This window comes from Drosophila pseudoobscura, chromosome 4 (genome assembly GCF_009870125.1).
Source record: "Drosophila pseudoobscura strain MV-25-SWS-2005 chromosome 4, UCI_Dpse_MV25, whole genome shotgun sequence".
Taxonomy (NCBI): Eukaryota; Metazoa; Arthropoda; class Insecta; order Diptera; family Drosophilidae; genus Drosophila; species Drosophila pseudoobscura.
This window is the reverse complement of record NC_046681.1, coordinates 18,402,472-18,425,629: the sequence shown is the minus strand read 5'-3', so window position 1 is coordinate 18,425,629 and position 23,158 is coordinate 18,402,472. Positions and strand designations below refer to the sequence as shown.

At 51.8% G+C, this 23,158-nt stretch overlaps 3 protein-coding genes across 3 annotated transcripts; 1 reads left to right on the top strand and 2 right to left on the bottom strand.

Moving 5' to 3' along the window:
* Positions 1–291: 291 nt before the first annotated feature.
* gcm (glial cells missing) lies at positions 292–2,705 on the bottom strand. The gene is made up of 2 exons (XM_001356339.4): positions 1,912–2,705; positions 292–1,831 (listed from the first exon to the last, which is right to left on the bottom strand). The coding sequence occupies exons 1-2, from the start codon at positions 2,307–2,309 to the stop codon at positions 670–672; spliced, it is 1,560 nt and encodes a 519-aa protein (XP_001356375.3). The 5' UTR covers positions 2,310–2,705; the 3' UTR covers positions 292–669.
* Positions 2,706–10,592: 7,887 nt separating this feature from the next.
* Positions 10,593–12,839, top strand: LOC4817082 (esterase E4). Its single transcript, XM_001356338.4, has 3 exons — positions 10,593–11,741; positions 11,789–12,239; positions 12,303–12,839. Exons 1-3 carry the CDS (start codon positions 10,727–10,729, stop codon positions 12,580–12,582), a joined length of 1,746 nt encoding a protein of 581 aa, XP_001356374.3. The 5' UTR covers positions 10,593–10,726; the 3' UTR covers positions 12,583–12,839.
* Positions 12,840–21,157: 8,318 nt separating this feature from the next.
* Positions 21,158–23,158, bottom strand: LOC4817085 (venom carboxylesterase-6). Its single transcript, XM_001356337.3, has 4 exons — positions 22,250–23,158; positions 21,983–22,196; positions 21,473–21,926; positions 21,158–21,408 (listed from the first exon to the last, which is right to left on the bottom strand). The coding sequence occupies exons 1-4, from the start codon at positions 23,141–23,143 to the stop codon at positions 21,222–21,224; spliced, it is 1,749 nt and encodes a 582-aa protein (XP_001356373.3). The 5' UTR covers positions 23,144–23,158; the 3' UTR covers positions 21,158–21,221.

Below are 23,158 nucleotides of genomic sequence, written 5' to 3'. Positions count from 1 at the left end.
CAAGACGAATACAGGCGGATCAGATTTGTCTCTTTCGTGACACTAAGTCTGCGGGCTACCGTCCGCTTCAACCAGTCGATAGAGCGCGTATTCCGCAACCAATATACATATTACAGCTTCCTCTTCGCGAACATCCACAGGTTCGCGGAGGTGCCGCCGATGACACACCAATAGCAGGGCCAGCCGAACCGACACAGAATGATGTTCTAGAATAGTACGGATAACTGCAAAATACCAATAAATTCTCCGTTTAACTTTTCTTCAACCTAGCCAGTCCGTTGATCGATGGGGTTTCCTCAAAAATTGTTTTATTACTACGCAAAGGCTCATACGAGAGTAAAAATACAATAAATAGGTGGGCGATGTCGCTGGAGAATCCTTAATGTCCTACGATAGTATTTACGGGTATATCTACGAGATACTTATGCACGGAATGCAGATACTTAGAGATGCAGATACTTAGGCCTAAACTTTGGAGTAGCTCTGGGGGGAGGGGAGGAAACAAGTGACTAAGTGACTAAGAAAACATTCAATCTTCATAGAATAATAATAATAGAACCAACAAACAGAACCGAATGGTGGATAGAAATCAATTACAGACTAGAACAAGGACAACACTTGAGTGGGTGGGGGGTGGGTGATCCAGTGGGAGATGGATCCATGGATCCCCTAGCAATAGATGGGATCCGTTGGCGCTGCTCCCGCTCCTGCTGTGCTCGGATGGTACGCACTCGCGGCGTCCATCTGGATGTTCCACACGTTGTCCACTCCCGTGTTGCTGTAGTAGTAGTCCGCTGCTGCGTCCTGCTGCTGGTGCTGCTGCTGTTGCTGCTGCTGGTGGTAGCTCGTCTGCTGGTAGGCGGCTGCCTCGTCGTAGAACACCCCCGCATCGTTCAGCGTCGACTCGAAGACACTGAAGATCTCGGAGCTGGTCGTGTAGAAGCTATCCTGGGCGGAGGGATTGTGGCCGCTGACTGCTCCTCCGCTGACATCCAGGGATCCAGAGCCCAGTCCCGATCCCGATCCAGGCAGATTATACCCATTGAAGTAGCTGTAGTCCTCGGAGCTGTAGCCGCTGCTGCTCGTGAGGCTGGAGGTGTCGTCGCAGCTCTCGTACAGGGGCATGCCACACGGATAGCTGGCGGGCATCGCGGGCTCGTAGTTGACATTCATCGTCTCCTGGACGGAGGGAAGCTGCAACTGCACTTGATGCTGCTGCTGCTGGTGCTGCTGGAGGTTGTCCTGGTAGTAGCTGCCGGTGGAGCTGTGGGAGGAGAGCGGGGAGTGCAGCATGCTGTAGCCGTTGTACATCCCAGTGTCGTAGGCGCCTGCTCCGGCCTCCTGTTTTCCTCCGTAGGTGGTGTACAGATCCCCTCCACACCACTGGCTGCCATTGCCCGCCGGATAACCGCTCTGCTGGTCGAACTTCAAGCCGGGAATGGGAGTGGATGTGGACAGATAGGCGGCGGCGGTGGTGGCTGTGGCTCCCTGGAGCTCCTGACTGGGCGCCTGCGGCACCTCCATCCTCTTCCGCTTGCTGGCTGTCTCCTGGAGGAGCTGTGTCTTGGCCTGTCGCTTGCTGGGCCGCAGGCTGCAGAGCTTGTCGCTGAGGGCCGCATCCCGGGCCAGCATCACGGCCAGGCTGCGGACGCGTCTGCCGCCGGCGAGCAGGCGACGCGCCTCCGTGGAGCCCTTGGCCTCGGGCCGCGGATGGTCGTGGGTGCCCTTCGCCTGGAAGTATATCCCGTTGCCGTCCCGCCGCCAGAAGTGCGTGACGGGGTAGCCGCAGTGGCCGCGGCAGGCCTGGATCTCCAGCCGTCCGTTGCAGTTTCTGCACAGCCCAAAAAAAAAGACGAAGCAGTTAGCGACTGGGATTCACAGTGGGTTGGGATTCTCCGATCCACGACTTACCTATTGGGGCACTGTTTGCCCTGCTGCTTGCGTCGCGCCTTGTCGCAGATGGCGGGCCGCAGGTGGACGCTGGCGCCGTTGGGGAGCTTGCACTTGGCGCTGCAGAGGAGCACCCCGAGGCAGCTCTTCTTCAGGATGTTCACGTTGTGGTTGTTGGTGTTGCGCATGGCCCAGCCGCTGGCGTGCTTCCGGGCCTCGTCACTCTGGTGGCCGTAGATGAGGCGACAGTGGCCATTCGCCCAGTCGTTGAACTCGTCAAACTCCACTACCGTCGGCATCTTTGAGTCGTTGATGTCCCAGTCGATCTGGACACGGGATTTGGTGGCCGGAGGACTGGGCACTGGCACTGGCACGGGCACGGGCATGGGCATAGGAATGTTCATTCCGTTCAACACCATTTTGCTGTGTTTTTTAGTTCTTTATTTATTTTCACTTTTTCTATTTATTCTTCACTTTTATTCTCGACTCAGCGATCACGAATCGAATCGAATCTCTCCTTCTCTTCACTTCTCTGCGGTTCTCTTTTCTGTAGAGCGGCGCGACGTGGACGTCCGTTCGCAACGACTGCGCAAGATTGACTGCTGGAACCTGGTCCGCGCACTGGAGTTAAGTTCCCTTTGGCCGAAGCAGCGAGGGCTCGGGTTGCATGCAGCATGTAGCAGGCACCAGGCAGCAGACAGCAGGCAGCAGGGTGGTTTCTTGTTTTGGCTTCTCTTTTGTGCAGCTCGTGTGCTGCCATTGGCTGCCCCTTCCAGTCGGCGCTCGTCAGTCGTTTATCCATTTCTATCCGCAATTATCCGACACACACACACACACACACACATGCACACACACACATGCACGGGGACACATGGATACACACACTCGCGGAAAACTGGAATGATTATGTGGGTACTCGGAGTGCCTTTGATTGGGCGACGGTAGCCAGCAAGCAGCTGGCGATGGAGAATGGAGCTGAGGCTGTAGCTGGAGCTGGAGCTGGAGCAGGGGATTGGTTCTGGCCTGCTCTCGCACCTGCGGTGTGGTGTGTTGTGCCCCATCCGCACGGAGTGGAGTGGTGCGGAGTGCAGCAGCACGCGCTCGTTCCCTGGAAGCGTGCGCTCCCCTGGATAATTTCACGATACCGAGTCCCCACTGCCCCCCACTGCTCCCCATTCTCCAGGCCGAAGCCAAAGCCAGAGTCAAAGCTAATTAAGTTTCAGTTCAACAAAAACACAAAACAGAAAAATAAAAAAAGAGTTCAACAATGACTGGCGGGGTGTAGAGGGGGAAGGGCAGCTGCTTGTATTGTTGGATTGGGCGGGGAGGGGAGGGTGGGGGGCCGTGCACCTGGCTACACAATGGATGGCAGGATGCCAGGATGACAGATGCCACAGCCAGAGGTTTGGGGCAAGAGAGAGAGAAATGAGAGTTGGAGAATTGGAGGCACAACAAAATGGAGTTCTGGAGTCCTCGGTAGTCCTCGCGACTAACGGCACTACTTCTCACGATCTCCAACCAACGATAACGGTACAAAATTAAACGCTTGCAAAATACAAGCATAAAAAACGCACACAAAAAAAGAAAAGAAAAGGAAAAACCGAAACAGAAACAGCAATCACCGTATGGGGACGCTATCTCCAAGAGGAGATCGGTGGAAGATCGTAAAACACACAATTTAGCACGCAAAAAACCGAAAGGACTCGACAAGCCACCCCTAGGACTAGGACTCCCGGCATACGAGTGTGAATGAAGCCTTAAAGGAAGCAAGGAAGGAGTTGGCTGGCAACGCACAAATTCCTTGAGCTACGATCTCGAGTCAAAGATAAAGCAAACAAACACAATCATTAAGCGACTGTCCCCGGAAGGGTAACTCCGTCACTAAGGAAACTCCGTAATTTTCACACTTCCGACAGCCGACAGCCATGCAATTATGACACGAACGACAACGAGAGAAGAATGAGCAGCCATCCCGCAGTGCGATGCGATGCGATGCGGCGCTCTTTCTTGCAAGGAGATCCCCGAGGAGATCGGACGCCTCGTAGCACGCGATAGCAGCAGCAGCACCGAAAAGGATTACATCCTTGCCGATACGCTGCCGAAAGGGTGCGCCCGAGGGGCGTTGACACGGAAGAAAGTCATGACGTTGCATAAATACTCGTATGAGATCTGAGAGCGAGCGGGAGAGGGAGCGGGCGCTCTACCTGGCCTTGGCTTATGCGGTGGGTGTGGCCCCTTAATGATGCCCGAAAATTAACTGTTCTTCCGTTTCAATTACGAGATCACTTTCCAATCAAATTTATTTGACACTCTCCCCGCGGGGGCCACATCCACATTCCGCAGAGAGAACTCTTTTCCCCATTTCACTTTCACGCGCGATTGCTGTGGCCATAAAATCTAACCAAAATTTACGCATAAATGTCATCGTAAATTCAATGATTACTTACCCCATCATTCTGCAGCAGAGTATCTGCCGCGTCTGCGGTTTCGTGGGAAGGTTACGCCCATAGAAGCAGGCTCTGGCTCTGGTTCTGGAACTGGCACTGGTCTCTGGCTCTGGATCTGAAGGGATTTCGAAAACGGATTAGAATGAGTGTCAGAGTGATGGGCATATGTTATTGAAGGGTCACAACATGTGAGAGAATACTCTGGAAGACTCGTACTGCCGCTCAGAGATCTATCGACTCTAGTATACCTCTATTGGAAACTGTCCTTCTGTGGCTTTCGTAATAAAAGATACCTACATATTTCACAATTCCTTAATAAGTGCTTACAGTTCTTACAGTTCATTGCATTATTAAGTGCCTTCCACCTCTCTCCCTCTCCCTCTCCACCTCTTATGACAATAGAAAGTTGCATGCTTTCACCAGCTTCCTCCCCGGAGAGGAAGCTTATCGGGTATTGCACATCTCGGACAACAATTCTCAGCTAATTAACTGGAACTTCCTGCATGTAATCGCTACAAGTCAGTTCTCCGTTGGCCGCAATTACAACCGCATATAGGAAATCATTCGAAGGACTAACGAGGAGCACAGGGAAATCCTTCATCCCAAAGCCATGGAGATCCCTACATTCCGATAAGGCCAATGAGCAGCGCAGGATCGGATCATAGCAGGATGGTAGGACCAACCCGATGGATGGTAAATGATTTAAAGCAAGAGCCTCATAATTTCTCATTGTTCATCGGTCGATCGTTGGACATTTCCACAAACTGATAAATGAAACAGAAAACAACATAAACGACACAAGAGAGAGAGAGAGAGAGAGTGAGAGAGACCCAAAGAGAGATCGAGTCAAAGCGATAATACGATTCACACTCCGCATGGGTCCCGTCCGACGACGTCCGAGGAGCGCCGCGAGTGGAGTGTCCTGCGGCGAGGGAGATCGTGGGCCCGCGATAGTGTAGTGGACCCGGAAAATGGGAAAATTGAAATGTTGCCAGCAGAATGGCGGGGGGAATAGCTCTCAACTCACTCGGACATTTGGGAACTCAATTCCCTGGACTGATCCCCGCACAGACAAGTGATCGTTCGCTAAGTAGCTCTGTGTCCCTCTCTCCCTCTCTCTCTCTAATCTGTCCAAACAAACGGAGGTCGGGGGTCAGGTTCTAGTCGCAGGTCAGGTGTGGGCTCTTCTTTTCGGACTCTCTTGTCTCCTGTCTCTTGTTAACGTTAATGTTCATGTTAATGGGCTTACATCAACAAAATATTTATCTTCACACTGCATTGTCCATTGTCTAGGGTCCTTTGCATCCTTTGTGCAGTCGCCTGCTTACGAGAGAGAAGGATTACACAAGCCACCAAAAAATATTTTCATATTTTTCCCACGTTTCCATCATTTTTTTCGGCATTATATTTGCATTTGTTTTGTGTTTTTGGAAATTTGTGGAAATTATGGCATTGGCATTGGATTACATGAGATATTTAGAGAGGAATCTCCTACCTCCTCCCACACCCAAGCGATAGATCCGTGAGATACCCGCATCGCATCGCATTCCATGCCACAGCAGCAGCAGCAGATTGTTCCACAGCGCGTGGCATTTCGTGTGGCATTCTGGAACGCAATTTGGGAGTAATATTCCTCTTCCGAGAATCCAGACCCAAATAGATCTTTGATGTTCGCCCAATCAAGGCTCTGGAAATGGAAAATGGATCGATCGATGGTTGGACACATTTTTCACACCATAAAAAAGCGCAGATTCTTCACACTTGCCACACGGATCCCGACAAAGCGATTCGTGCCACGCAATAAAATGTAATTAGTCGACTCTCGAGGAAACCAGAAATAAAAAAAAACCCCAAACTCAGGTACTTTGCAGCTTAAAAATACAAAAAAGAGAAAAAACAGACGACAATCCGAAAATCCGACACGGCGACGACACTTTAGACCAAACAAAGACGCCCCTTGACAAAGGACACACGACGCACACCCCTCTTTGGTGCAACGAAAAGCATTCCACCCGATGCAGGGTCCCAGGGCCCCGGTGTCCATCCACTGGAGAACGATCCTCGAAGATCTAATGCTGTTTATTCAAGCGCAAGGGCGCGGGACTTCGCTGAACAATTGAGAAGTTGAAAATTTTGCAATTTTAAAAAATCAAATGGCAACAAAAAGCGGCAAGAGCTGGTTCCTGTTCCCTGTTCCTGGTCGTGCGCCGCGTGTCGAATGCTGTCAATATTTCCGGTGTGTCTAATGACAAACGCATGTTTACACGAGTGCGAACACATCCGGAGGATTGCCTCTGATTGCGGAGGCTGGGGCGGGTGAGCAGGAGAGCATTTCACGGCCATCAAAGGATTCACAGCCATCGCACCCGTCCACCACCCATCGAAGCGGCAATTAAATGGATTTGCTCAAGCGTTTGCCTTTATTTGATACGGCAATTTATAAATGATGGGCACGGCCGGCACCCATGCCAGGATTGGGACGGGATGGGGTTGCCAGATGATGAACGATCCTTTAAAATCCTTCTTTGAATTAACAGAAGAGCCACTGAATGTTTAATCGGCAGTTTAGAGTCCCAATAATATATCTCTCGGTCTAGTCATTCCATTGCTTCTTCGCTTCTCTTCTCTTCTGGGAGTGGAGTGGAGTGTCTGCCCCTCAAAAAGTTTATTCAACTGCATTTGAATGTCAATTAGCTTAAATTGTCTAGTTTTGACTTTTACCAGAGCACGAGCGAGAGAGAGAACTATTAACACGAACACCACACACAAAGTGCACCATAAACACCATTCCATTACCAATTAGAGGGGCAGCCAGGAGATGGAAATGGAAATGGAAACGGAGATCCATAACATTAGAAGTAGAAGCATCAACAGCGGTGGCAGTGGCAGTGGCAGAGTGCATTCACCTCGTGTGGCATGCTGGCTTGCATTTGATTTGCATGGCCATGCAGCCAGTCGATGTATCTATAAGATACGCCGCATTCTGGGACTGCTGAATGCACGGCTTCCGGCTGGCATTGGGACTGGGACTGGGCCTTCGATTGAAGCGACACAGAAACTCCGTCGCACTCAATTTAATTTAATAAAATTTCATCTCTGCCTCAGGCTTTGGCTTTGGGTTGGGGTTTGGGTTTGAGTTTGGGTTCTACAACTATTTTCGGGGTGCCTCGTGGCCCTCCTCCGACTCTTGTGTAATTATTAATAATACAATATTTCCCTGCCACGACGATTGTTGTTGCTGTTTTGTGTGCACATAAAACGCAGTCATAAACAAAATGGCTGCAAACTTGTGTTGGTTCAGATACGAGGAGGCAGTGGCTGTGGCAGTGGCAGTGGCAGGCGGCACATAACTTCAATTAATCTCAATTAAGTGGCAAATACGAGTAGTATTCATCGGGAGACCAGTCCACGTCTAAGCTGATGGAAACTTACATTTCATTCCGTTTCGGGGGTTCCCTTAGCCCTTTTTTATTTATTTATTGAAATTTTGTAGTAGACCTACCGCCAATTGAGGGAGGGTTCGCCCTGGGCCTTGGGCACATCAATTCTTATTGTAGGAGTAGGAGGGAGTGGGGAGGAGGGAGGAGTTTTATGCATTTATTGGCATGTTAGAGCCATAAAATATGAACATTGTTAATACACTGTGGAGCTACCATTAACAGAAAGGGATCGTCGTAAATTCATTGATTGGATCACTCTGCACTCTCTGGATGGGAGATGGAACAAGGGGGAATGCACAGAGAACTCTTTATCGATCCTTAACCCTCGTCTTGTACTGCAAATAAGACATCGCACGCTCTCCTTACAATGCCACACAATGTCCTGAAAGAAGGAGGCACTCTGTAGGGTAAGAAATACTCTCAACGAAGAGTATTCTTATAGTAGCACTCTTGAAGGCTTTTGTGTTAGTTTTGTTTCACATTCGTGGCATTTGCTCACTTGAGCAGCGGAGGGAAGCGATCTTCACAAGGCCTCTCCTCTGCCGCTCCTCTGGAACTTCCATTTCCATATTGATTACAAGAAATATTTTGTATAAGGTCTCTCCTCCAAGTGGAGATTAGAGCCGAACAAGGGATCGGATCGGGCACTTTTGTGCTCAAATTATCGCATTATATTTAGTACTTTCGGGGGTTCGGTGGTTCGGGGCTTAGGGGCTTCGGGGGCAAAGGGTGTGCAAAGCCTCGAGATATTGGTCTATTGTTCCGGCTATCATTTATGCAAAGTCCCACCCCCTTTCTGTCCCTTGAATTGCGATAATTTCCATCTTTAAATATTCATTACAAGACGAGGTCGAGGTCCCATGGGTTGCCTATCGCTTTGATTGATTACTCAAGTGGTTTATCGTGCGGCAAAGGCAGAGAGGCAGAGGCAGAGGCAGAGGCAGGCAATTGTTGCATGAGTTCTTGCTGTTGTTCTTGGGTTTCCTTCGGGCATTCAGGCATTGTTCTGCGAATAGGATTTGGAATTGGATTTGGGCTCAGCTCAGCTCAGCACGGGGCGTGGCGTGGTGTTTCTTTCACTTCATTCCTTCATTCCTTCGTTCATTCAACGACAGAAAAACCCACAAGAAGGAGCCCGCCAGGCCTGCATGTTGGTCACTTGAGAGACGGCGACTGTTTCTGATTCATTCATCTCGATTCAGTTGCCATTCGATTTCCATTTCCATTCCCGTGTGGATGTCAAATATGAAAATGTCTTTAAAATTTGCATGGCTGGGCATTCTATGGGTTTTCTAGTGGCAGAAGGACTGAAGCTGCAGCTGCAAGCCAAATTTGCCTCGAAATGTAATCGATCTCTTAATTTCCTTTTGTTTGTGGGGCGGGGGCCGACCTCCAAGGGCGTGACCTCAGAACTAAAGTAGCCGGAAAGGTCACAGAGGAGAAGATGGCTAATACGGAAGGAATTGGGAGGATTCCTTTAGCTGTGGATCAGCTCTCCCCCAAGGAGTGCCAGATGCCCATCCCACAGCCCATTCCTGCCCCACTTGCAGCAACAACATCTGGAAAGGGAATACTGATGATGCGTGAGAATATTTTGCATGTCTGCTGCAAGCTGTTGTTCGGCCCCGGCGACGTCATCAAGCCACAGGAAGCTTGAGGCGGCAGCCTGCCACACAAACAGCCGCACACAAAGAACCCTCAAGTGGCAGACACAGTTTGAGCTTCCATCCACAGCCACAGCCACAGTCACGGCCGTGGCCACGACGATGTCTGTCAAGAGGCCACTCATATATTTGCAACAACTCGAGTGGTCTCCGGTTGAGGATCGCCGTTCGGGGATCGGGAAAGGGGGGCATGGCAGTCGTAGGGTGGTTCTGAAGCTTCTGTGGAGGCTTCTCTGCGGCTCCTGCGGTGCTGCGGTGTGCATATGAGCACTCAAGTGTCCGGAATACCGTGCAACAGCAGCAGCCACAGAGGCAGCAGCAGATTGTCGCAAATTGTTTCAATTTTCAACGTTTTCGGTCCCTGATTGAATTGAGGCTACTCCGCGATGTGTGAAAATGTTTTTCCTTGTGATCTCTGGGGGAATATATATGAATATGAATATGAATCTGCGGTGGCATCTATACTCCCGCCATTTCCTGCTTTCGACTGCCGCAATTAAAACCCAAAAGCAGTGCCACAATTAAGAGAGAAAGAGACCATCATTGCCGCCGACTGGGGAGAAGGAGATCCCATAGATCCCAGAGTAATTACCACTCTCCGGAGAGCACAGTGTATCAATCAACGACGGCACTGAATGACTGAATGTTCCATCGTGGGTTCCGTTTTAATTGAATATTACAAGAGGGATGGCTGTACTCTGTGCATTAATAAGGAAATCAATTTAAATCTCAGTCCGCATGAGAAAAACTAAACTCTAAAAAATCTGCGGGCGTAGGATCTGCGATCCCCCCCCTCCACCCGTCCACCCGACCACGGATCCCTGCAAATCAGGGTGATGTGTGCCGTCTAACGGCTGCCAAACCCCTGCCACTGCCACTGCCACATGCAACTGCCACAGAACTCTCAAATCACTCGATGAATGGAATGAAGCAATAAGTTTCAATTAAGAATTGGAGTTCAGGCGGCAATTAAGGGCCTAAAGAGAGAGAGAGGGAAAGAGAGTGTCTGAAGGTCAGGGAATCCGAATGGAAATACTCGTCGTTTAAAGAGAGTTTTCCTAATCTATGAACTATTCTTAGACCACAAACGAAGGCTAATCTCGGTTCTAGTTCTAATCGATCCGATTTCGTATAAACTTATCTGTGAACAAACTCTTTTCTCTCCCTCCCTCTCGCTCTCCCGAAAGCAAAGGCAGAGGCCGTGCGAATCTTTCGGCAGTTCCGCGCTCGCCGATCTCCCATGCGGGTGTTTCGACATTTCCCACAGTGAAAACCGATTCGGAAAATGCCTTGCCCACTCCTACTGCACCTCCTACTCCTGCTGGCCATCGGGTCCTCCTTCGCCCAAGATCCGCCAGTGGTAGAGCTGTCCCTGGGGCGCGTTCAGGGCTCTACGATGCAGAGTTTCCAGGGAAAGACGATCTACGCCTTCCGCGGCATACCCTACGCCCAGCCCCCAGTGGGGCAGCTGCGCTTCGCCGCTCCCCAGGCAGCCACTGGCTGGTGGCAGGAGGGGGTCCTCAAGGCCACCGCCGACTCTCTCGTGTGCCCACAGCCCGGGATTTCGCTGCTGATGAGCGAGGACTGCCTCAAGGTGAATGTTTTCACGAGGAACCTGGACCCCGAGGGGGAACCTCTGCTGCTGCCGGTGATCGTGTACATCCATGGGGGTGCCAATGTCCTGGGCAGCGGCCACAGCCTGTACGAGGCGGGGCCGCAGTATCTGCTGGACCACGAGGTGGTCTTCGTGGCCTTCAACTATCGCCTGGGGGCCCTGGGCTTCCTGCGGCCCCTGGGCAGCACTGTGACAGGGAACTTCGGATACTTGGACCAAGTGATGGCCCTGCAGTGGGTGCGGGACCACATCGCCCGCTTCGGGGGAGACCCGGAGAACGTCACGCTCTTCGGGATGAGTGCCGGATCCATGGCGGTGAGCCTCCACCTGGCATCGCCGCTCTCCCGCGGCCTCTTCCATCGGGCCATCCTCATGAGTGGCTCCGCCACGAATCACTTTGCCATCGACAATGTCTACTGGACGCAGAAACTGGCCCGAGAAGTCGGCTGCCCCATGTACGAGGCCGCGGATGTGGTGCAGTGTCTGCGCGACGTGACCTGGACTCGGATCGTGGAGGTCTGCAAGGCCTGGGAGTCCTTCCAGTTCGTGAATATGAAGTGGAACTACGAGATCGATGGCCACTTCCTGCCCAGACATCCCACGGAGCTCCTGGCGGAGGGAAACTTCAGCCAAGTGCCGCTCCTCGTGACTTTTACGGCCAACGAATTGGACTACACGGCAAATGGTGAGGACATCCTTCAGTGTAGATCCTTAACTGATGTTCCCTTTTAGTTCATTTGGAGAACGATCCTCTGCTGCACGATCTTGGGTCCAGTTTCGAGGAGTACGCCCCCGAGTTGTTCCTCTACCAGCCCGACTCCTCCGTCAGTCGCCGCCTCAAGGACTTCTATCTGGGGAGCAACGTCTCGGAGATCTCCGCGCACAACATCGAGCGATTCGGAAGCATCTTCTCGGATGGCATCATTGGCCATGGCATCCACCGGTTGGTCCATCTGGCCAGGCGCTTCACCCCCGTCTACTACATGCGAACGGATTACGTGGGAAAGCGCAGCCTCTCGGCTCCGACGGACGACCAGGAGCTGCCCCTGGGCGTGGGGCATGCGGACGATCTGCAGTACGTGATGCCCAGCCTCTGGTACGGCACCATCATGGCTGAGAATCACACGGACCTCTTCATGATGGAGCGCTTGACCAAATGGTTTACGCACTTTGCTCGAACAGGGTATGCGGGGATATCCTCTATATAAAGGAGTACCCTCTATCCTTATGCCTCCCTCTGTTGCAGCACACCTCTATCCCCCGCGGAGGAGCACGATTACTGGCCGCCCTGCAATGCCACCGATACGGCTATGCTCTACAACGATGTGGCCACAGAGGTGGGTCCGCCTGGCTATCCCGAACGATATGCCGTCTGGGACGAGATCTTTCCCACGCCCGCCCTGGGCAGGGGCGTGGCCCGGAGGCAGCAGCAGCTAAACATCGTCGCCCTCGTGGCCATCGCCTGGGCCACTGGTGTGGCCTCCAGGCTGTGGCTCTTCGGCTCTGCGGCTCTCGATGGAAATTAATGTAGCAATTAGGTGTGGAAAAAGCTTATCAATAGGCCGTTTAGATTACGCTTAATGATGGTCTCTCTCGGTTCGGGTCGCCCCTCCACTCTTCTCCCTCCCCTGTTCGAGGGGGAGCATTGCAACTATTTACTTTGATTAATTAATCAACAAAGGCGTGAGATTTTCCGTGTTTCCAGCTCGACGAGTTCCGTGGCTCTGCCTTCCCTTGGGGCAATTAGTCTCCACTTTTTCAGGGGGGGCAGGGGCAGGGGCCGGGGCAGGAGGCAGCAGCTTAAATACACATTAATTTGTCTTTAAATGTTTCTGGCTTTGGCTCTGGGGGGTTGTGGGGCGAACTCTGACCTTTGTGAGCTTTGAATTAATGTAATTGTCAGGTTGGAGGAGGACACACACACACATCCTCCCATCCTCCTGCCATCCTGGAGCAGATTACACACTGGGAAAGGACCCTGCTATTGACATTTACGATTTGCTCTTGCGTGAAACATCCCAAACAATGCGAATGCGAATGCGGATACAAAAGGATTATCAGCCAGGCCCTGCCTCGCCCACCCACAACGGAGGGAGGGGGTTGGATGTGGGATACACGCTCATTACGAGGGGGAGTGGAGTGGAGCTTCGTCTGTGCTTTATTTCTGTTTAAAGCCCTACCAGATATCCATCGGAAAGAGACGAGACGAGACGAGACTCCACTCATTAGCAGGGACTCATCTCTGGGTCAAGTCGTAAATTTAGCCACAAAGGACACACCACACACGGAACACACACAGAGGATGACTCTTGGCGAAAGTTGGGCCAAAGAAAATATGGAAAATTAACTTGTTAGCTTGGGAAAACCCCAGGAAAAGCATCCAGGCATCCAGCAAAATGCGGCAAAGGGCAAACATGTGCCGCAAATTCCCTTTTGGGATGCCACACACCAAAAAAAAAAAAGAAGAAGTCAAAACTTGACAAAATGCATGACATGACATATGCCACATGACGGGGCACAAATGAAGGAGACAGGAGGACAAAGGGAAAAATGGGCAAAACATTTGCACAAATTTTAATTAAATTTTCATTCAAAATGTACGCAAAATTGCATTCAAAATAATCAAGAGATCATCAGAGAGGGGAGGAGAAGAGGGCTAGCACCTTTCCACAAAATGTGGCAGCTGGAATTTCGAGGGAAAAAGAGTTGAAGAGTTGAAGGGCGAATGGAAATGGATATCCACAGCCCACAGATCGACAGACATCGAGTGGCTTTTGTGACTCAATTACAATAAGTCTATTAAAAGTTGTGTCTGTATCTGTATCTGTGTCTGTGTCTGTATCTGTGTCTGTGTCTGCGGCTTGTCTAGACAGCAGAACCCACAGAGGGATAGAGGGAGATCTGTGAGGATCAGAGCATACCACACAACGCACACGGAACACGGAACCCGCCGATCAGTCAGTCACATTGTCTCCTCCGCCTGCCTCTCCTGGCTGTCTAGGCAGAGGCTGGCCGGAGAGCAGCCAGCGCGTGCCCCTTTTGACTTCGGCTGTGCCCCTTCCTTTTGTGTGTGCGAGAGAGCGTCTAACACAACAGAGCCTGCCTCTCGAGCGATGATCCTGGAGGAGGCTGAAGGATGGGCATGATGATGATGATGATGCGAAGGTGTTCCAGCTGCCGATCCGATCTACATGCTGCTGCGGCGTCTCGATTTCACTTTCGCTACGCCCCTCCCTGCGTTTCGATGGAAAACCTGGTTCCGAGTCCTTTGCTCTTTTTTTTTGTGTTTTGTGACGCATCATCCATGGTCCTGGGCCTCGTCCTTCTCTCCTCTTTGGCTGCGGGTTTGATTACGTTTTTATTGAGTTCACAAAAGGAGTAAACATTTTGAAGTAGCGCCAAGGATTTTGAATGCTTTATAGGCTTGTCAGCCGTCCGTCCCGGTCCGATCCGTCCTCTGTCTGTTCCCATCTCCTGGGATCCCCTCCTCCTCCTCCTCCTCCTCCTGCTCCTTGTCTCTCTCTCTTTTCGTGTGTGTTTATGCGTTCTGTCAACATATCGGATTACGCCCCACGGCCCGACTGATGCGACCGATTCGAGGGGCTCATAATCGCTAATGACAATACAAATTGAGAGAGTGGCATGCCCCGTGTGCACGAAGGGGGGAGGATTCACAGCCCAGCCCAAAGAGAGAGCAAAGAGCGGAGCAGGAGCGCTTTGTTATGCGTAATTTCTGGGAAGGAAGACCACGAACCGAGGGCCACTTTTGTCCGGCAGGATCCCAGGGAAAGAGTATTTTTATTTGGGTTTCAATTGAGGTTCGGATTGAGTTCCATTATCGCATTATCGCATTATCGTTCCCCAATCGATGATCGATGCGAGTTCGTGGAAACGAAAGGATCTGCCACTCGGACAGGCATCGTCGAGTGGACAGAGAAATTCTCCATCTTGGATCCCAAAAACAACTTCATTAATTTTCCCATTCCTTCCTTTTGGTGGCGCCTATCCCGTGGACACACAGACAGCAGCATCCCGAGGAGCAAAACAATCTCTGGGATACTTTTCCTTGATCAAATATTTGGACAAATGTAAATTGCTTTGATTAATGATTGCCCCGCACTTGCTGCATGCCTCACAATCCCCCTCCCCTCTGCGCCCTCCTTCAGGCTCAGCAAACATCAAAGCGACTGGGAAAAAGCGGTCCTTTCTCCGCTCTCTGTGTGTGTGTGTGTGTTTTTTATGGGTGAAAGTGTTCTCACATCAAAAGGCCACAGAATTAATTGTTTTCCACGTTTTAGTTGTTGTTTTCTGTCGTGCACTGATATGCCCATTCGATTACACATTCGATAAGCAAATGAACAATCCACATGTGTAAGTATTCCATTGTCTCTGGCTGTCTATCGCAGGGCCACAGGCTACTCCTCCAAAGGGTTCCATTCTGGCTGTGGCTGTGTGTGTGTGGTCCGAATGAGTGTGTCTTTTGTTGTCTCCTCTCACTCCTTCTGTCCTCGATGTCGCAAGGGGACCTTATCCTCGAAAAGGGGAAGATGGGGACACTGGAGATGCTGTCCCTTAAAGCCTACACCTAATTATGCACAAGAGACCACCCATCGGAGTCCACAAGTCTCTCCGCCACATGCCACACAAACCAATAATCAACTGCAACACCCTCCGCCCACTATCCAGTCTCCGCCCTGAGGAATAGATTGCCATCTGTTTTTGCACCCAATTCGATGGCCATAAAAAGCGCAGCCACCGAGAATTGGTTCGAACGAAACCGCCCCCCCCTCCCCCGGCTGGCATCATCATTACAAGCGCGTTAAGTGCCATGCCACACAGGAATCGGCACTCGTCCTTTGCAAATATTTGTTTGCAGTTTTCCGATATGCGGCTTCTGCCACAGCCACTGGCAGTGCCACTGCCACCGCTTCTGCTGTTGTCAAATGTGATTATTAATGTGCTTTAAATAATGAAAATGAAACAACAAACATCGTCCATGGGCACCCTCAATGGCACCCTCAAACACCAAACGGAAATCAAATCAGTTTACCCCCTGGAACTGGGTCTGGGTCTGGGCCTGGAACCGAAAGGAAGGAAGCGTATGCTAGTTGTCACTAGAGAGAGGGTGTGAGTCCCAGGACCCAGGCAGAGGACACAGAGGACAGGCAGAGGACCGACTGAAGGACCAACTAATGAGTGTAAACAACGGATGGATCTGTGTGGCACTGGAAAAAATCCAATGCAAGAGTACGAGGCACTACGAGAGAGTACGAGAGTACAACAACAAACAGAAACTGCCACAAACTGTTTGATTTGTCGCTTAGGACTAATGAAACCAAACATTAGAGGAGAGAGCACCCCTCCCCTCCCTTCACTCCCCGTCCCTGCACTCCTCAGAGAAGCAAGACACAGCCTCGAGGAGGAGGAGGAGAGGCCCGGTTCGGGGGATGGATTGTTGCAATTTCTGTTCTGTTTTTTTGTGGCTGTTGCAGGAATAGAAAGGGATGATGATGATGATGGGTTTCCCCCGTGCCGTAAGTTGATTACGTGGTTGACGTTGACACTGGAACTACGACAATATGAGGGCATAGAATGCTGCCCTCTGCCTCTGCTTCTGTGGCTGCCACTGCCACTGCCACTGCCACTGCTACTGGGGCATCTGTGTGGCAGCTGTAATTCGGTGAATTTCGCGTGAACTGCAGCAGCGTAACTCTTTCTGGTTCCACCTTTCGACGGCTGTCCACGGGGATCTACGTGCTCGCACTGGCTAATGCTCTGCGCCCCCCCTTCTGCCCCTTCGGGGGGCACCTGAGAGACCTGGTTAATGTACTAGCGCCACATCCCATGGTCAGTGGCAGGGGCGGGGGCAGAGGCAGAGGCATGCTCTTGGACAAACAGCAACTGGAACAGTTCGTATTCGGTGCCTCGGTGCCTCGGTGCTTCGTGGGAAACTCTCTCGAGTGGCATGCGGGTGTGTGGTGTGGTGTGTGGATGGTTGTTCTTCTTCCTTCTTTGCTGCCACACTGCCACTCTGCCACTGCGTCGTACGACGCTGTTTCCCTGCCACAATTAATGAAATTGTATGAAGTGTATTCCTCGTGTGTGCGTTGATTAATGGAGTCTCCAAAGGGGAGCTCTGGGAAAAGGGAATGCTCTGCACGGCCTGGCCCCAGGCTGGGATGCATGCCCCACGAGGGGATGGATGCTGCACTTGTTCTAATGGATCCTACAGATATTTAGAGCTCGGGAGACAGGTAGAGATGGCAGATGGATCCCCCATTATTGAGCAATTAGTTAAGCGATCAACTAAACTGTTGACAGTCGAAGAGGCGACTGAGCGACTGATCGACTGATTGATCATCCATTAATCAATCAAGGCTGGGCTTTCGAGTGTTCGAGTGCAACTTTCGTATACTTCAAATTTGTCATCAATCAGGTGTATCTTTAAGGTAGAGATACATTTGTATCGTTTGACCCACCAGTAGAATTTCTGACAGGAAAAACCTTAAAAAACATATAAAAAACAAATAACTCGAGGGCTGTGGAATGCGAGGGCTTCTTTTTTGGCCAGAGAATGAATCTGCTGCTGCCTCAGCGTCAGAGTTCATCCGAAAGATACTCGAGAGTCGAGAGTGGAATCTCTCGGGTTTTCCATTAGAGAACACCCTCCTGCAGGGAGTCACAGGGGGAGGAGGGCGCCGTTGCATGTCAGTCAGTTAGTCAATAACCGTGCAACACGATCCATCATCCAACGCCAGTCGAAAGCTGCAGGAACAACAAGGATGCTGCGGATCGCTGATACAGGAGGTACAGGGGATACAGGAGATGAAACTATTATTGAAACCCGATGCCGCGCGATGACAACAGACAAAACACACGGGGAGAGCGCGCTCCTGCTGCTCCTACTCCTCGTTGATGCTTGACATCCTTTCCGCAGGAGGGGGCTGACAGACAGGACATCCCCTCCCCTCCCAGCCATTCCACAGCATGAGATGCGAGACGCAGCTTGCGATCGGCTCGTGGCACGCGACACTCGTCGGCCCAAAGCTGCCACTTGAACGGTTTTCCAATATGCAGCGCCACAGGATCGGGGAAATTATTAAAAATGATTCCACCCTCCTGTTACCTTTTCACCCCCCTCCCCGACCCCACTCCATTTGCTAATGGTTTTCTCGCCAGCTTATCAGCATATTTCCATTTTCCATCTGAGGGATCGCCCACGCGCCTCATGCCCCATGCGGCACGCTGCACGCAATTGTCTGTTAAATGCTTTTCACTCTCACTCTCTCTCTCTCTCTTTCTCTATGCTAATTGCTCGGTGGTCAAAAGTGGGTGATAATAGGGTATACGATGCACCGTGGGGCATGACATGCACCATAAACTGGGATAATACCCGAGCAGCAGCACCACCAACACTTCTCTCCCCCTCTCCCTTTTAGATTTGGGGCACATGCCACCGCAATGCAGATTACTCCTGCTAGAGGAAAACTTTCCCCTGAAGAGTTCTAACCCACTTCCTAGAACATTTCCCACACCCACACCCATGCAGGTCCCTCCTTGCCGCTGCTGCTCCGGCTGCCCCTCTTTTGTGCCCCTCTTTTCTGCTGAACTTCCACCCAATAAATACCTGGCATTGCTGCGACCCAAGTGACTCATAAATTGTGATGTGTGCAATGCACATTATCCATCGCAAACCGAGGAGTCGGAGTCGGAGTCAAGGAGTCTGTGTCTGCGTCTCCGTCTGTTTGTCCCTCCAGGCGGTGGAGACACTATTTCTCTGGCTGTTGCAAGTGTTGCGGCTTCGGCCTCAGCTGCGACTGCGACTGCGGCTGCTGTCGTTGTCGTTGTTGTTGTTATTTATGAGTTTTGTGATGTTTGTGCAAATTTTTCTATGTAAGAGCGACATCCGACGACCGACGACCGAGAGGCTGCAGTGGAGAAGAGATTGCCTTTGTTTTGCGCCTGAAACTTGCCTCCTCAAACGGTGCCTCTGGCATGGGGCATGGGTCTCTTGGGGCTTATCGCGCGTCAATTGCCAGACAACTTCATTGCTGCCACAGCCCCGGCGAGAAGAGCAGCGAAGAGATTCCTGCGCATTGATGTTGACAGCAGGAGTTCCAAGCACGCGTTGCATTGCACCCAACCACAGAAGGAGGTGCCACAGTCGGAGTCGCCACAGAGGTTTGTGGTGCCATTGGGAGGACTCCTCAGAGTCAGAGCTGTAGCTGGAGCTGCAGATGGAGCTGGAGCTGCAATCTAATTACATTTTGTGGCCAAGAGAGCTGCAGTGAAATTTCAACTGCTTTTTGAGCGATTTCCATCAGTCAATAAAAAGCAGCCAAAGCCAAAGCCAAAACCGAAAACCAACAAATGCCAAATGCCAGGCAACACATTCGTGTGTGCGTCTCTGTGGCACAGCCAGGCACTCTGTTGTGTGCAGCACAGTTGCAGTCCCCAGGTCTCAGCATGAAATGCAGCCGTAGCCTGGGGCCTCGAGCCTCGGGACTCCTCCACTCGCCTCCATCTGATATCGAGGAGAGACCCTGGGGGCATAGACGTCGCTGGGAGGATCGCTCTCACAACTTTATTTGCGCTTCGATTCGCGGAAATGGAAATCGAAATCTACTGCAAGGCGATGCCACTCGATGCGAGGCGACTCTCTGGCCTCTTGTCCAAATATTTCGCTGGAAATTGGAATGCCAATTCCGAGTGAAACTCCGCCAGCCACCCCTCCCTCCCTGCCCTGCTCTACTTTTGCATCTAACAAATTATGGCAACATGCAACATTCAGTGCAACATATGCTCCCATTCGGAGGCCGCTGCCCTGCCGCTCTGCCACTCTGCTGACAAGCGAAACAATTAAAGCCTAAAGTGGAAACGATCAAAAAGAGCAACCCCGACATACATCGGATCCATTTGGATCGCAGATACGGTATCTGTGGCAGTGGCCTGCAACAATTTGCATAAATTAATATATTAGGCAGTCCAACTTGCAACAACAGGCGGCACCCCCGCAGGATGCAATGATGCAACGATGCCATAGCGTGACTCATGATTGGATTGCCTTCCAATTGGAGGGATAGCTGGCTGGGTGGCGGTGGCAAGCGTCATATGTTGCAAGTATGCTAATGAGCAGCAGGACATCAGCCACGAGCCACGAGCCACGGGCCACGGGCTCGAGTTGGAAGCCTCTCCTTTGACATAGTCATGCTCTGGAGCGTAACCAAAATTCGAAAACTCGAAAACTCCGATAAGAAGAGCGGCAATAAAATTACAAATACACAATAGCGGCAGCAACACAGATGTGTTGTGCGGTGGCACCAATCATCATCACAGAGGTGCTGTGTGTGTATGTGTGTGTGTGGCATGTGCGGAGGTGGTCTCTGCACTGAGAGAAACTAATAGTCCGAGATACATGCAAAAGAATTCAAAAGAGACTGCCCGAAGGCCCTGAGACTCGATAGCTCAAGCTTGGCCCTAAGAAATCCAAGAACAACATACATGTCGTGTGCATGATTTGGCATATTGATGCTCAGTACATATTGAAGGAAGCTGTACCGCACATAAGGCATAATTTCCGACTCCATGTAGCATATATGCACGTATTGGACATCTCCATCTGTCCTTCTGTTGGTTTCAATAAAAAAAATAGTACCTCCTCTTAGAAACTATTTTCCGTAAGCCTTTATATAGGTATATTTTTCTTTCATCAATAGTCTGATAATTTATTGGAATCAGCCCCAAAGGATTAAATATATATTCCCAAACTTGATCCACAACTTTGCTGTAATTTCTCTCAGTGCAGGCAAGCACTGGCACGCGATCAACGACAACCGACAACGAGAACCCATAATGCACGGCACGACACGTACTACGAGTGCGAGTCGTAGGGCTGTTATCTGGTGCCCTGTCGACTGTCGTATAATATATGCACCCACACAGACGATGACACACCCCACCCCCCCTAAAAACAGACCCTAAAAACCCATCGAATTGGAGGAAAACACAACAATAAATATGCCAATTGGCTTCGTCACTTGGCAACTGAACGGAAAAGAGGATCAAATTAAGCAACAGCAGCGGCAGTAAAACAAAGTCGAATGAAGGCCAAGTGGCGTGTATTTCAAGTACAGTAGGGCCCAAAACATAGCCCCTTCCCTCAGAGCTAGACATCTTTCGTTTGGCGGCGCCAATTCAAGGGAAAGAGACGCTTCCATATCTCGTATCGCTCGGAGTTGAGATTCTCGTGGAGGACGAGCTGATCGCCAATGTCCAGATAGTAGCGCTTCTTGAAGCTGAAGGGACGCCAGCGGACGTCCCGCAGGGCAGCGTCCGTGGGTTTATTGGGATCCCTGGAAAGATGGAGATCCTTTGGTGGAAAAGAGACGCAAGAGGCTCGGCCACTGCTATGGTTACCCCTTGTATGCGAAGGCCGAGAACATCCTGACCATTATGTCCACCATTCGGAACTCGTCGTCATCCTCCGTGAACATGCGGCTGATCGATGGCTCCACAAACAGATACATGAGGTCGTCGTGGTGCACCACCCCGTAGGGGGCATCCTCCGGATAGTAGATGTGGCTCCTACCCCCCTGATACGCGAATCGGTAGCAGTACACCTTGGTGGACCTCGCAGCCAGATGCACGAACCGATGGATCCCGAACCCGGTGAGGGCATCCGAGTAGAGCGAGGAGAGGGCCGCCAGGGAGCGGTTGGCATCGATGGGCTCCTGCTGGAAGTAGTACTCCCGCAGCTCCTGGCTGATGTTCGCCGCCCGAGGATTGCTCTCGTTAAACATGAAGAATATGGGGGCCAGGGTCTCGAAGTTCGCGTTGAGAGTGCTCAGCAGGGAGGGACTCTGGAGGATTGCTGGGAATGGGAAGAATCTCTACAGTTTGAGGAGGAGATCTTCGAGGGACACTCACATAGAGCGGGACCCACAAACTCATCCTTGGTCATGCCCGTGATGATGGGCACCTTCATGAAGTCGTCGTTCTGGTAGCTCTGCACAGGGCTCTCCACGAGGAAGCGCTCCTGCCCGAAGTCCGGCTCCACCACGGGCTTCCACAGAATCAGGGGATTGTTCCGCCCAAAGTCGAACATTTGCGGCAGCGTATTCGCGTACTCCAGATAGTGTTTCTGTCATCGGGTAAAGGATAAGAAAGGACCAGGATCTAGGTCCAATGGCTTACCCCTCGCATGCAGTCAATCATCTCCGTGGTGTTGTCCGTGTGGCAGCTGAGGAGCGTCGCCTGCCGCATGGCCACCTCCATCTGGTGCTCGGGCAGCGTCCACTGCCCCGTGGCGGCGCCACTCATCACGATCGCCCGGTGGAAGAGGCCCCGCGACATGGGCGAGACCATGTGCAGCGTCACAGCCATGGCTCCGGCCCCGTAGCCCAAGAGGGTGACCGCATTGGGGTCCCCTCCGAAGCGCGAGATGTGCAGCTTGATCCAGCGCAGCAGCTGCACCTGGTCCTTGAGGCCCATGTTGCCGGTGGCCTCCTTGGTGCCGGTGGCCAGGAATCCCAGCGATCCCAGGCGGTAGTTGAACGTGACGAGGACGAGGCTGCGGTCCATGAAGTACTGGGGACCCGCGAAGTTCTTGCTCTGCCCCGAGAGGGAGTAGAAGCCGCCCGGGTGGATGAAGACGATCACCGGCCGCCGGACATTCAGCTGCGATTCGTTGGGCAGCTCCTTCGTGTACACGTTCAGCCGGAGGCAGTCCTCGCTCACGTCCTCGCTGACGAGTCCCGGCTGCGGGCACTTGGGTCCGTCGAAGGTGGCGTCGAAGACGTCGTACCACTGCTCCACGGGCTCTGGGGGTCTGAATCGGAGTCGTTCCACGGGCGCCTTGGCATAGGGTATCCCCCGGAAGGCAAAGAAGTTGCGCCCCGACTGGGAGGGCAGGATGGTGCCTCTGATCTTGCCCAGTGCCGTCGTGATGACCAGATCGGAGAGTTCTTTGTTCAATCCTATGGGATCGTCGGGGTCCGGTTCCTCCTCCTCCGGCTCCGAATCAATGGAATGGCTCCTTCCGCAGAGGAGCAGCAGCAGCAGCAGGTTGAATCCACAGAGACGCCACATTCTGACTGAAGGCTG

Excerpts from the sequence above, each read along its gene's own strand:
- LOC4817082 (XM_001356338.4), top strand. The coding sequence starts at position 10,727 with ATGCCTTGCCCACTCCTACTGCACCTCCTACTCCTGCTGGCCATCGGG. Across the intron at positions 11,742-11,788 it reads ATTGGACTACACGGCAAATG|TTCATTTGGAGAACGATCCT; the intron begins GTGAGGACATCC and ends GTTCCCTTTTAG. Across the intron at positions 12,240-12,302 it reads ACGCACTTTGCTCGAACAGG|CACACCTCTATCCCCCGCGG; the intron begins GTATGCGGGGAT and ends CCTCTGTTGCAG.
- gcm (XM_001356339.4), bottom strand. The coding sequence starts at position 2,309 with ATGGTGTTGAACGGAATGAACATTCCTATGCCCATGCCCGTGCCCGTG. Across the intron at positions 1,832-1,911 it reads GGCAAACAGTGCCCCAATAG|AAACTGCAACGGACGGCTGG; the intron begins GTAAGTCGTGGA and ends TGGGCTGTGCAG.
- LOC4817085 (XM_001356337.3), bottom strand. The coding sequence starts at position 23,143 with ATGTGGCGTCTCTGTGGATTCAACCTGCTGCTGCTGCTGCTCCTCTGC. Across the intron at positions 22,197-22,249 it reads TGATTGACTGCATGCGAGGG|AAACACTATCTGGAGTACGC; the intron begins GTAAGCCATTGG and ends ACCCGATGACAG. Across the intron at positions 21,409-21,472 it reads TCGGCCTTCGCATACAAGGG|GGATCCCAATAAACCCACGG; the intron begins GTAACCATAGCA and ends CCATCTTTCCAG.